At 47.9% G+C, this 13,753-nt stretch overlaps 1 protein-coding gene across 2 annotated transcripts in view; it reads right to left on the reverse strand.

Annotated features, from left to right (window-relative positions):
• The window catches only part of UBASH3A (ubiquitin associated and SH3 domain containing A), a 56,121-nt gene that overhangs the window by 18,700 nt on the left and 23,668 nt on the right, over positions 1 to 13,753 (reverse strand). For both annotated transcript variants that reach the window (XM_008070182.2, XM_008070181.1), the window contains exons 7-8: positions 7,301 to 7,427; positions 1,722 to 1,821 (exon numbers count right to left, since the gene is read on the reverse strand). In XM_008070182.2, the coding sequence (XP_008068373.1) occupies positions 1,722 to 1,821; positions 7,301 to 7,427 (227 nt within the window). The remainder of the gene's footprint in view (positions 1 to 1,721; positions 1,822 to 7,300; positions 7,428 to 13,753) is intronic.

Here is a 13,753-nt window from a genome sequence, read left to right on the forward strand (position 1 = left end):
TAATGCTCTGTTTCAGAAAACTGAAAAGCCCCTTCCTGAACTTTCCATTGGCAGACACTCTTGTTTGAACCATATACTTTAAAAATCTCTATTAAATGCCAGTGTCAGCAAAGATGTTCTAAAATATTTTTTTTCAGAGAGCAGGTCCAATTTTATCGTATTCTCAAAGGTATCTGTGCCCCCCTGCCCCAGAATGTTAACACACTACTTTTGGGTCTTTTGCTGTCATTGGTACTTTATCTGTGGTCACTCTGGGATGCAGAGAGCAGAGCTCGGAAGGGGATGAGGATGTGGGGACAAGGCTAGGTTCTGATGGGGGGCAAGTCTGTGCAGAACACAGGGTGAGGTAAGGGACCATGTGAGGGCATGGACTACTGGACCAGAAGTGAGCTGACTCAGGGGGAGGCCAGCAGAGCTCCCCAAATCTCCTTGTGGTTGGTCACCCAAGGGAAGGATGTGGCCAAATACTCCATTGTAACTTATTAAGCCACCCAGTATAAGAAATCAGACTGACCAGATGCCATTATTCACTCTGTCAAGGGCATCTCTGCCTCGTGAAGAGATCCATTAGGAATCTTCTTTCAGCTGGAATTTCCAATATGTAAAATATTTGCCCTTTTGAATGACTTAATCTTGTGCCTAGATGACCAAATATTTTTTCTGTTTCTGTAAAGTCCACTATTTTTGGTGTTATTTTGTATTGGTTCTCCACTCACCCCACCCCCACCCCTCATGGACATGATGTATCACCTCCACCTATAGCTTCAATAACTGTTTTATCACAAGACATTTTCTTACATGTTTGAATGTCAATTCATCCTCATGTTCACTTATCATTTCTTCCTGAAGGCTTTGTGTCTCTACTTGACTTTATGTTTTAGAGACAGCTCTATTATTAGCTCTGCGAGATCTTAGAAATATGCTCAGTCATTATGTTATCAGTTCAGTGTTTAACCGGTGTGTGCCTATCACCTGCCAATGGTTTTCCTTATTCGTATCTCCCTTTCTTGATTCTGCTGGACTCCTGAGGGGATCACCCAAGAGCTTGGCTAACCTAGCACCTGGGAATGGATTTTATCACTGTGTCCAATATCTTGATTTGTATAATGACCCATGGCTTGGAAATGGTGATGTTATAAGCTTCCTGTTAGGAGATGTGCATTGGCGTGGACATTGATCATCAGAACAGAGATAGCCTTGGGGGGGTCTGTGTATTCATAATCACTGTTCTTAGTTCCTGGAGTTCAGAAGGGCAAAGTTGGGGTGGGCAAGAGACATGTTTAAGACTATGTCCATCTGCTAAGCAACATAACCCCAAATGGTAGCAGTTGAGATTAGCCTGGAGAAATTCAGAGATAAGACTGAGAGATATAGCATGTGCCAGCAGCTGTAGGGTTCTGAAGCTACAGTTCAGGGTGGCCTGCTCTAAAGCTAATGCTGCATTCACTAACCAAATACCATATGTGTGCTGCTGGGATTAAAAGACCTGTCCACACATTCAGACTTGCTATGCTAACGGACTTGCTTCTATGAAGAACCATTCCTCCATCTCCTCCAAAGTGGTTGACACAGGATTCTTACAGGCAGCATACACTCAGATGCATCCATGCAACACTCTAGAGAAAGAGGTAACAGGCATGCATGCCAGATAAACAGTCTACACACGGCCATTTGTCAGCTCCATGGTGTTTCTGCCTGTAGACCCGCCAGCCTTTACCTACCGTCTGGAGTGGAACATTGCTGCAGCCACGACTTCCCAAAGACCTGATCCACTCTCTCCCCGTGGCGCACCACCAACACGCTCTTCCTTGCAACAGTGGCCTGGGGGCAGGAAGCAAGACCCGTATGATTTAATACCCAAGTAGCCAGACTTGTGCTAACTGCAGCTCTCCTGGTCATGTAACAGCTGGTCTGGAAGGGGATATCTTCCTGCATTGTCAATAGCTGCCACCTGTTTTGCCAAAGTTATTAGTGAAAGAGGCTGAGGAGTAGGGAACCTCTTCAATTTCTCCCAATTTTTTACTTGCTGGGCATTATAACATCATAAAGGAGACAACAAGAGACAGGACTGGCCATACCATAGCACACCTGTCTTCTATTTTTCTGTGTTTTCTAAGTCCTTAAAGCTCCTCAGAGACTTCTTAGGATATGATCTTTATCTTTATGTTATACTATATTGTTATCATATAGATTTATGTTATAATATATAGATATTTTATGTCTATCTATCTACTGATTTATCTATCCATCATCTGTCTCCTCTTTTGCTGGCACTCTTCCTCTTTCCAGGAGCCCTTCAGAATTGCCCCTGTGTTGGCACATTCTACTTCTGGAGTATGAGTTCTGCTTCTGAGGGTAGATGCCCTTCTTCCATCCCTCTTACTGCCTTTCCATATCTGGCCATTCCCTGGCTGAGTGCTAGAAGAAAACAATATTTTATTTTACTTTATTTATTTCCTCGTAGCACAAGAATGACCAAGTGGCTTTGAGCTGTGGGACAGCAGTTCTCTCTTGCCTCAGGTAGCCCTAGGATGGCCTTGGAGCCTCACAGTTGCAGGGCACATGTCTTCCCTGTTCTTGGGGAGACCTGCACTTCAGGAAAGTAACCCAAGGGCCATATTTCAGGCAGTGACATGGCTATCCTTTACGAAGAGGAGCCCCAGATGGAACTGGGTCCATCCTTGGGGAGCTGAGACTGCCCTTCTCACCATGCTGTGGATGGTGGGTGGGAGGGAGGGTCTGGCCCTGAAAGGAACTGGCTGTGAGAGAGGTGGAGAAACTGAGAGCCAAGGACGATTCCACGAGCCAGCCAGAGGCTACTGGGACAGCTGCATGGAGCGTAAGCCTTGCTCCAGAAGCCATAGGCATAAACTGAAATCCCCAAGGTAGATGCTGAGGCTCAGCTGTTACCCTGGAGGGCACTGTTGGGCCAGCTGATGTCAGTCTTATACACCCAACATTCCCTGCACCAGAGAAGCGCTGCCCAGTGCCAGGCCCAGGATATCGGGATTGGGGGGATGGGCTCCATGCTGGAACAGGATGGGAACCTCTGCACCAACATGGGATCAGTGGTGCCACCCACTAGGTCCTAGGACTCATGCCATCAGCATCCCTGTGACATGGCGCTGCAGGAGGGAGCATGTCAGATACTGGGACACAACATTGCCGTACACAGGGTCCCGCCTCTGGGGAGCTGCAGATCTCTGAGGGGTCAAGGGACAAACATGGAAGGATGAGTCATAGACAGAGAGGGTGGGCACACAGCAAACAGTGCCTGCCATGGGAGGTGAGCTGGGAACCTTCTACAGGGAGCCAAGGTGACCAGGGATGGACAAAGCAAAGTCACCTGCCATGGACAGGCTGGAAAGCACCACCGGGCAGGAGGTGGCTCAGGAGGGTCCTTTCCTCTATCCCTTCCCATCTTGGCTGCACAGCTCTCTGAGTTAAAGTGAGAGAGAGGCTATTGCGTGTTTTGTTACCAAGTGGAGTAAGGAAGAAGAGTGAGCAGATATGGTCCTCCTCAGCCTCAACCTCCAGGCACCAGCCTCAGCATCACCCTGATTTCCCAAATTCTAGAGAGGGAAATGCAAATACTTTTAACATCTGGACACCTCTGGCAAGGAAGTGCCTCATTTTACTCTTCTGGTGCTACCAACCCTTCCCATGTGGATTTGCTTTTGCAAACAATGAGGGAGTCACAAGGGTCTGCATAAACTGGTCACTTTCTTCCTGCAAGAGTGGCCCCCAGCAGTGTCCCCACACCTTGAGGAATGCTTGGGGATTGCTGGGAAGGAGGGGGCGTTCGTTGGGGACCAATTTCACCTGCTCCACAAGCGTTCTTGGGGCCAGCACCACGGACAGCTCCCATCAGATCTTGTGGTCCCTCACGAAGTCCACACCGACCTGGGTGATGCAGAACTCCCAACTGCTGAAGGGCCTCGACTGTTCTCGGGAGCTCTGATTACACCTGACAGGTGCACAGACCATGGTATTGGTGAGGTGGTGAAAACCTTTGCAGTTTCCACTTTCTCAGGCCCACAGGGTTGAGTCTTCAAAATGGGCCATCAGTCAAGGCAGAGTGAATATTATTGTCTCATATCGGAGGACTGCAGTTGTTGGCTTCTGGATACAAACACTTCTAGGGCAGAGCTCCAAGGGGAAAGTTGGTCTTGTTGTCATACAATTGTGAAGTGTGATTGTGCAGGGGTTGCCTATATTGACACCAAGAGGCATTACCCTCACCACCCCAGATGAATATTAAAATGTCCTATCTTGGTCAGCTGCAGTGACTCATGCTTGTAATTCCAGCACTTTGGGAGGCTGAGGTGGGAGGATCACTTGAGCCTAGGAGTTCAAGACCAGCCGGGGCAACAGAGTGAAACCTCATTTCTAGAAAAATTTTTAAAGAGTTAGCTGGGTGTGGTGGCATGTGCAACTGTAGTCCCAGCTACTTGGGAGGTTGGGGCAGGAGGATTGCTTGAGCCTAGGAGGCCAAGGCTGCAGTGAGCCATGACTGTGCCACTGCCCTCCATCCTGGGCAACAGAGTGAGACTCTGGCTCAAAAAAAAAAAGTCCTATCCCATTCCCTTGCTGAGAGCTGATCTGAAAGTAGCTTGCACAACACGCATGTTCTCAGTCTGCTTAGGGGCAATCCAAGTCGAAGCAGCAGGCTGAGATTTGGATTTGGGGCATTTCTTTCCTTGGAAGAGCCCAGAGCATCTAAACTTTGAAATGTGGAGCTTTACCACAAGAATATGATACTAAGACAAGAGAAAAGTCTGTGGGAAATGGAATGGTTTGACCCCTGGTGTCCATGGAAGGAGGCAGGGCTGTATCACGGGTACCACAAGTTGGTGGTGCAAAACAACAGGAATTTATCCTCTCAGTTCTGGAGGCCAGAAGTTCAAAGCAAAGGTGTTGCCAGACCCAAACCCCCACAGAGGCTCTGCAGGAGAACCTGTTTCTTGCCTCTTCCAGCTCCTGGTGGCTCTTGGCATTCCTTGGCTTGTAGCTGTATCACTCCAGTCTCTGCCTCTGTGGTCACATGGCCTCCCCTTCTTCTGAGTGCATGAGCCTCCCCTCTGCTTTCCTCTTAGAAGGCACTTGTGATTGAACTTAGGGCCCACCTGAGTAGCCCAGGATTATCTCTCCATCTCAAGGTGCTTACAAGAACCCACTGACAAAGATCTTTTTTTTGGCCCTTTTTTCTTACAGGGCCATATGTACAGGTTCCAAAGCTTTGGACCTTTTCTCTGAGGCCACCATTCAGCCTCCCACAGGTGCATTGTATCAGGCCTATTGCCAGTTTTCTTCTGGAAATAGAAGGGGCAAAATCAGATCAAGCAAGGGTTTTTTTCTGCTCTCATCCACTGAACGTTCTGAGTTCAGACACAAGCTGAGCTATGAACAGAGACTTCCGTTCCAGACTCTCCCACTCCTAGAACCTGGAAAAGAGGGCATGGCCCTGGGCTGGGCCTGGCTCATGCCTCCCCTCTTACCCCTATGGGGGGTGGGGAAAAAATCTGCCCACCTTGCATCTCCCAGAGCCCTGCAGTCTGGGGCAAAGAGCCCTGTTTCTGTCTGTTTGTGGCTGGTAAGTCTCTGGCTCTTTCACCTTGGGACACTTTTGTCTCTGACTGAAGCCCCAGCTAAAGAGAATATCTGCTGCCTTCTCAGCTTTCAGCATCCTGTGCACAGCTGCTGTTAGGGCCAAACACACCTTAGCCTGCGGGCAGCCCTGGAGGGACTGAAGTGTCTTTGGAGAAGGAGGGGCATAGTCAGCTCAGGCTGTCGTGGCAGAGGACCACAGATTGCGGGTTAAACAGCAGGAATGGATTCTCTCACATGCTGGAAGCTGGACGTCCAAGATCAAGGTGTGGCAGGGCTGGCTGCTCTGAGGTGTGAAGATGGTGTCTTCTCCGTGCATCCTCATAGAGTCAACCCTCTGTGTGTGTCTGTGTCCTCATCTCCTCTTTTATAAGGACATCAGTCAGATATAGTCAGGGACACCCCAATGATCTCATTTTACCTTAAATACTTTTTTAAAGGCTTGCCTCCAAATACAGTCACATTCTAAGGTACTGGGGGTCAGGACTTCAAGATGTACATTTTTAGAGGACACAATTCAATTTGTAACAGATAGTGAACTTTGGACTTAGGGTGATCCAATAGTGAGTTCGAATAGGGTCTTCATTTGGTCATTCTATTGTTCATGGAATGAGATTTATGGACCAGGTCCCAAACTAGGCTCTGGGGACTCAGAAATGAGCCAGACTATGGTAGCCCCACCTTCTGGGCAGCAACAGTCTCTGGGCAGCCGTGGCCTAGCCTATGGTGGGCACTAGGCGCCTCATTTTTTGTAATCCTCTCAGCAGTCTGATGAAGGAATGGTTTAGGAGTCTGTGTGCTTCCACAGGGCTTCCTAGTGTCCTTAAGCCTCAATCTTCAGTTCCAGAAAAGTGGGAGGGGACAGGAATGATGTCTCCATGTTGGCTGGGTAGCTGGGATGATAGTTTCTAACATAGTGTGTGTGGCACAGCAGGGTGTGGAGTGACAGATTTGGAAACAACTCAGGTCAAGGGGGTGTTTCTACTACCACAGTAACTGGCCAAAGGCCAGCTGCAGGTGCACTGCCCTCTGGGATTCCTTTGAAAGGAAAAAACAAAGCTTCAGATCAGAGGTCTGGCCTGCCCACTGCCCAGACAGTGACCAGGAAACATGGTGTTGGTTACTTGCCTTCAGGGAAGGACTGCCTGCTCCCCTCCTGGAATCTGCACAGCCTGGACATGCCCTCTGGGGGTGTCGAGCCTTGGGTGCTCTGCAATACCCCAGACCCTGGCCCAAGGCTGCTGTTCCTCCAGGTTATAGAGAGTCTTAACTCAAAAGATAAAAAAAGCTGAGTCTCTAGGGAAGGTGACTTCTTTGGGGTCATTTAGCCCATTAATGAGGGAATCTGGATGAGAACTCAGGATTCTGGGCATCACTGTGTCCCTGCCTCTTTCCCACTCTGTGTCCTGGTGCCATGACTGATGCTGCCTTCAGAAGCACACAGATGGGGTGCCCAGCTATGGAGAGGGTGGCTCCCCATCTGACTGGGCAGATGGACCCGGGTGGGCCCTCCTGTGCCTCAGCACTGATGAGGTAGACCCTTTGGCGACCATACCTGGTTTGTGCTCTGGGGCAGCAGGGAGGATGTGTTTATAGAACACAAGTTACTTCCATGAAATCATGTCCGCCATGGAGTTAATACAAAATGTGGTTTTGCTTAGTTAACTTAAAAAAAATAAGGGAATTCTACTACCTGCAAAGCCTGTATGCTGTTAAAACTCCTTGATGTTGGTGGGGGACAAAATTCTCCATCACATCTGCTGCTGGCTTCATTGTCCTTTCTGATGTTCGGGTCTGTAGCTAGACTGAAGGTGTATGTTCTGCAGGAGAGGGAAAACAAGGCTGTGAACATAGATGCAGCTGTGTTGTTGCCATAGAAACACAAGATCTGGTCATGTATGAACTTGAGGAGGCCCAGGACAACCCTGGCAGATAAGGTTACCATGAGGACAAAACGCACCGACATGTGCAAAACCCTCAGGACATAGGAATGTGAATGATGTTATTGTTTTATTACTACTGTCACCATCTGCGATAGTTAAGTTTATGTGTCCATTTGGCTAGGCCACAGTACCCAGGTATTTGGTCCAATGCTATTTTAGATGTTGCTGCAAAGGCATCTTTTAAAAATGAGATAAACATTTAACTCAGTAGACTTGGAGTGAAGCAGATGACTCTCCAGTATGGGTGGACCTCATGGAGTCAGTTGAAAGCCTCAGGAAAAAGCAAACTCTGTCTTTCTCTGTCTCTCTATCTCTGTCTCTCTCTTTCTCTATCTCTCTGTCACTCTATTTCTGTCTCTGTGTCTGTCTCAGGAACCCTGAACAATATACCATGCTCTTGGACTCATCATCTGCCAATACAGTAGGGGTGTGCAGATGGACATAGTTGGGGTGCAGGAATGAACGAGGTTCCCCAAGGAAGGGGGAATTCTGCCTCCAGACCTGAGCTTAGCGCCAACTCTTTCTGAGTCTCCAGTCCTCTGGCCTGCCTGCGCAATTTTGGTCCTGTCAGGTTCAAAATCTTGAGCCAATTCTTTAAAATAAATCTGTCTCTGCCTCTCTCTGTCTCTGCCTCTCTCCGTCTTTCTCTCTCTGTCTCTATTTCTGTCTCTCTCTCTTTGTCGCTGTCTCTATCTTCTCTCCATCTCTCTGTTTCTCTCTCCATTTCTCTGTCTCCCTCTGTCTATCTCTGTCTCTCTCATTATCCCTCTCTCTATCCATCCCTATCTCTCTGTCTCTCGCTCCATCTCTCTGTCTCTGTCTCTATCCATCTCTTTCTCTGTCTCTCTTTCTCCGTGTCTCTGTATCTCTACCTCTGTCTCTCTGTGTCTGTCTCCATCTTTGTCTCTCTCTGTCTCTATCTCTTTGTCACTCTCTGCATTTTTCTGTCTCTGTCTCTCTCAGGATCCCAGATCAATGCACTATCCTCTTAGACTCCCATCCTAATACAGCCAGGGGTGTGCAGATGGACGTACTGGGGTGTAGAAATGAACAAACAGTGGACAGTCACACTGGAGTACTATGGTGACATGCAGGGAAGGAGTAGATGGCTTTAGTGGAAGGAGCTGTGGGTGATGAGGAAGTGGCTGCTTTCCCAGGAATCAGGAAAAGTGCCCTGGGGTGGATCTCCGGGACAACTGAGGGGAAGATGGTAGCAACTGAAACAGTGGGAGCTCCAGGCTCTGGAATAGGAAGCGGGGGGTGGGTGAAGCCCCCACAGTGGGTGTGTCAGGTAGGAATAGGTGAGGAGGACAGAGGAAGTGAATGAGAAACAGAGAGATGAAGGTCATGGAAATTCTCACTGGAACAGCTCATGATCGATTTCCCTGAGGGGAAATTCATCTCACAAAAGGAAAGGTCTTGGAAAACCCCATTTGAAACCACCTACAACCCTCATGGCTGCTTTGTCTCTCTGCACTATTTCTCTGGATTGCCTCCAGCATGAGAAGTTCTTTGCCCACGCAATATTTTCTACTGACATTTTGCTCCTGTTTTCAGTGAATCCTAGCATTTTGAATTTCCTATTTTTCTGGGAGAACTCAGGTTATTTTGTTTCTAATTCTTATTGTGTGTTGCATCAAACAGAGAGCAATTTGAAGGTGACTAAAGTTTAAACATGGAAGAATAAGCAATTTTTTAATCAATATACTGAATCCGACCATTCCTTGTGCTTCTACCTGGTCACCTTGATTGTGGCCATGGGCTCCCTACTCTGCCCCAGACTTAGGGTCTATGCTCAACTGCCAGGCCAGAGTGGTTCATTCAAGGTGCCACTCTGGAAAATACAATAAGTTAAATAAAATTAAAAAAAAGAAAAGAAGAGAAAAGAAAAGAAAATGAATCCACCATCCTCCAGCTTAGTGAACCACCAAATCTTACCCCATTTCCCTCCTCTATCCACATTTGAAAATGCTTCCTTATGATCTTTGAATTTGGACCACTTTTTCAGGAGAGGCAAACTGCTTTGTCTAGTACAGGGTGGTGAGTATCATGAACTCTAAAATAAAGCCGGGGGTAGCAAGGTTGGGACAGGTTGTGATGTTTAAACAAGGTGGTGCAACAAAGCCTCTTAGGCAATGTAGGTGACATACAGAAAAACCTGAGGCAGGGGAGGACATGGGGCACTCACCCTGTGGGGCAGTGACTAGGCAGAGGAGACAACCAGGCAGGAGCTCAGCTCCCCCTGGAGAGTTTGGGAAGCAGCAGAGGCCAGAGTGAGCTCAGGGGGAAGAGTGGACTCAGGAGGGAAGGGTGTTTGTGCTGTCAGAACCCAGACTGCCAGAGGTTCTTGTAGGACATGCTTGGAGGAAGAGGGGGCGATTGGAGGGTGTTAGTCTCACCATACTTTGAGGCGACCACTTTGACCTGGCAGTTGAGCCTAAACCCCCAGGTGTGGGGTAGAGCAGGGAGCCCATGGCCACAATCCAGGTGACCAGGTGGAAGCACGAGGAACAGTTGGATTCAGCATACACACACACACACACACACACACACACACACACACACACACACACACACACACTCGACCCAAAACTCAGAATTTATTTATAAAAAATTGTGTATTTATTCTTCCATGTTTAAACTTCAATCACCTCTAAAGTGCTCTCTGTTTGAGGCAATACATCTATCAGAATGCTTTTTCTGCTGCTCAAAACAGTTTTTGAACTTGTAAATTTTGATGCCTTATAGCACTGCTGCCATTTTTACTTTCACCTCTTTCATATCGGCAAAATACTTCCCTTTAAGGACTTTTTTCCTTCAGGAAAACAAAACAAAACAAAAGTTGCTCAGGGTGAGGTCGGGTGAATAGGGAGGGTGGAGCATGGGAGTCATGTCAGGTTTTTTTGGTCAAAAATAGCTGACCACTCAGCGCTATGTGTGCAGGTGCACTTGTAAATTACCCATCATGAAATGGGCAAACATGCTGAAAGAATCTCCAAAAAAATTCACTGAAGCTGAATGCAGCTTCTCACAACAACACTAGCTGATACACTGATGCCAATGGGTTCTTAGAACACTTACCTAGCGGGGGAAGCCGGTACTACAAAGGCCCGCCCTCCAAAATAATAATTCCATTTTTGGGTTCCCCCTATATATAGGGTACTTTGTCATACCATCTTGTTTAAACACCTTAGCCTGCTCTAGGCCGGCCATCCCCTGGCTTTATGTACGGTATATATATATATATTACCAGGGGACCACAAAAAATGTATACACACTTTAAGATATATTATCTATGTATTACTTTAAATTCACCATAATCAGAAGTGTCTGGATGTTAGTGGTAACCACTGTGAGCATCTCTTGTAATTGCAGAAGTCAAATGTGATTTGCATTCACCTTTTGTTATCAGTATATATTGAGTATTCCAATTTTAATACAGCTGTTTCCTTTCTTAGAATGTATATACCTTTTTTTGGCTCTCTCTCTCTCTCTCTCTCTCTCTCTCTCTCTGTGTGTGTGTGTGTGTGTGTGTGTGTGTGTGTTTACAAAGAGAGAGTGTGTGAGTGTTGGGGTCTTGCTCTGTCACAAAGGTTGGAATGCAATGGCATAATCACAGCTCACCATAGCTTCAACCTCCTAGGTTCAGGGGTTCCTTCTGCTCCAGCCTCCTAAGTAGCTGGGACTACAGGTGTGCACCACCATGCCTGGCTAATTTTTTGGTGTTTTCTAGAGACGAGGTCTTGCTTTGTTGCTCAGGCTGGTCTTGAACTCCTGGGCTCAAGCGATCCTCCTGCCTTGACCTCCTAAAGTACTGTGATTATAGGCGTGATTCCATTATATTTTGAATGTAGAGCCAACAGCATTTTCTGATGGATCCAATGAAGAACTGAGAGAAGGTGAGGAGTCTGGGGAACTCTAGGCTTTTGACCTGAGCATTCAGAAAGGATGAGTTGCCCTTGTACGAGATGGGGAGACCTCGGGTGGAGCAGGACTAGGGAAAAAGAGCTGGAGCTCAACTTTGACCATCGAAAGTCTGGAATGTCTACTAGCAATCCACAGGGGGCTCTTGAGCTGGCTTTGGACGAGTGTGGTGCTCAGGGAAGGAACCCCAGCTGGTGCAGAGCTGGCAGCATGCAGAAGGCATGCAAAGGGGCACCAACCAGGAGATCATTGAGGGGTGAAGTCCCATGGATGTGTCTGAGGGCTGAGCCAGGTGCCCCACCGGGAGGAGGCCAGAGAAGAGAACGGGCCAGCAGAGGAGAAGGAGGAGAAGCAGCTTCTGGGATGGGAGGAATCCCAGCGGGGAGAGGCCCTGGATGCTCGGGGGGAGTGAGGGATGAACCCAGGAGGAGGGGGGGTGGCTGGGTGCCTGCCGCTGCCGCCACGGGTCAGGCAAGATGGGGAATGAGGTCTGAGCACCGGACGTACAAGGTGGAGGCCACCAGCCACCTTGGCAAGACAGTTTTGAAAAAAGTCTGCCTGGAGAGGGTTTTAAGAGAGAACAGGGGGAGAGATGGAGAGAATGGGAATGGAGACAGTGGATACAATCAGAGCTTTCAAAATGCTTGATCAAGGAGCATGATTGAGGAACCTGTAGGGAACGGTAGGTGATGCTGGCATGATATTCCTAGAGTGCGTGGGATGCCCAGGAAGGACCAGATGTGAGGTGCCAGGGCAGGGGGGGCTTGCTAGGAGCTTGGACCTGGCCTCACTATCTAACATGGGAAGAAGAGTGGCCCAGAGGCTGGCAGGCAGTGTGGTGGCAGAGAGTGTTTGTGGACACTCTTTTGGCTGCACTGTCACTCATCACAGTGAATTGGAAGCAAGGATGCTGCATGGGGGGGAAGGTGACCTGGAAGTGTGGATGGTTATGAAAGGAAACAGGTCTGTGTGAGGAGGATGGGGCAAGATTCAGGCCAGACCTGCAGGGGAGACCCAGCAGGGCGGGGCTGTTTTCTCCAGCACTTTCTGTAGAGCCAGAGCAGAGATGGATTTGACCAGGGTTAGTACGTGGCCAAGTGAGTCTAGGCAGCAGCAGGGACCAGGGCATGATTGCGATGGTTGGATGTGGACACTAACTTGGAAAAGGAGGGAGGTGAGGCGTGAGGCATGTGAAAGACTGTGGATGGGAGCGACTTGGAGGACAGTTACCCTGGCGGGGGAAGATTTGGAGGAGCTAGGGTGCATGCGTCTGTTTATCTACATGGTTGAAAAACACTGTGTCGACACAGTCACCTACACCGATGACTCATGCTATTAAGAATTATTTGAAAATATTTTGCCAGGTGCAGCGGCTCATGCCTGTAATCTGAGTACTTTGGGAGGCTGAGGTAGGAGAATCGCTTGGGCCCAGGAGTCCAAGACCAGCTCTGGCAACATAGTAAGATCTGTCTCTACAAAAAAAAAAAAAAGATTTGAGTGTGGTGGTGTGTGATTATAGTTTTAGTTACTCAGGAGGCTGAGGCAGAAGGATCACCAGAGCCCAGGAGGTCGAGGCTGTGGTAAGCCATGGTCATGCCACTGTACTCCAGCCTGGGCAACAGAGTGAGACACTGTCTCAAAAAAAAAAAAAAAGGAAAGAAAAGCAAAAGAAAATGTTTTAATGGTTACATTATGACATATGCATATGTCATAATTTAAATAACCATTTCCCTCACTGTCAGAAAGGACAGCTGCTTTCATTTTTTTCTTTCTTCTTTAGATTAGAAAATATAGTTTATTTAGAAAATAAATTACAGAGAGAGAGAAAGAGGAGTTTCACCTTCCCAACGTAGGGGAGGAGTCCAAAGCTGCAGAAAACATGGCCTGGCCATAGCTTAACAAGGCAATGGCTGCTTCCATTTTTTCAAAGCTATTCTATATAAGCTCACCAAGGATACCCTTGCATACAAATTCTGATTTCTTTTTTATTTATTTATATTTTTGAGTTGGGGGTCTCACTTTGTTGCCCAGGCTGGAGTGCAGTGGCATGCTTATGGCTACTGTAGCCTCAGTTTGCTGGGCTCAGGAGATATGACTCAGCCTTCCAAGTAGCTGGAACTACAGGCACATGCCACCATGCCCAGCTAATTTTTTGATTTATTGTAAGGATGAGGTCTCTCCAAGTTGCCCAGGCTGGTCTCAAACCCCTGTGCTCAAGCAACTCTCTCATCTCTGCCTCCCAAAGTGCTGGGATTACAGGCATAAACCACCCAAATTTT

This window comes from Carlito syrichta, unplaced genomic scaffold, assembly GCF_000164805.1.
Source record: "Carlito syrichta isolate Samal-C Ts95f unplaced genomic scaffold, Tarsius_syrichta-2.0.1 Scaffold313176, whole genome shotgun sequence".
Lineage (NCBI taxonomy): Eukaryota > Metazoa > Chordata > Mammalia > Primates > Tarsiidae > Carlito > Carlito syrichta.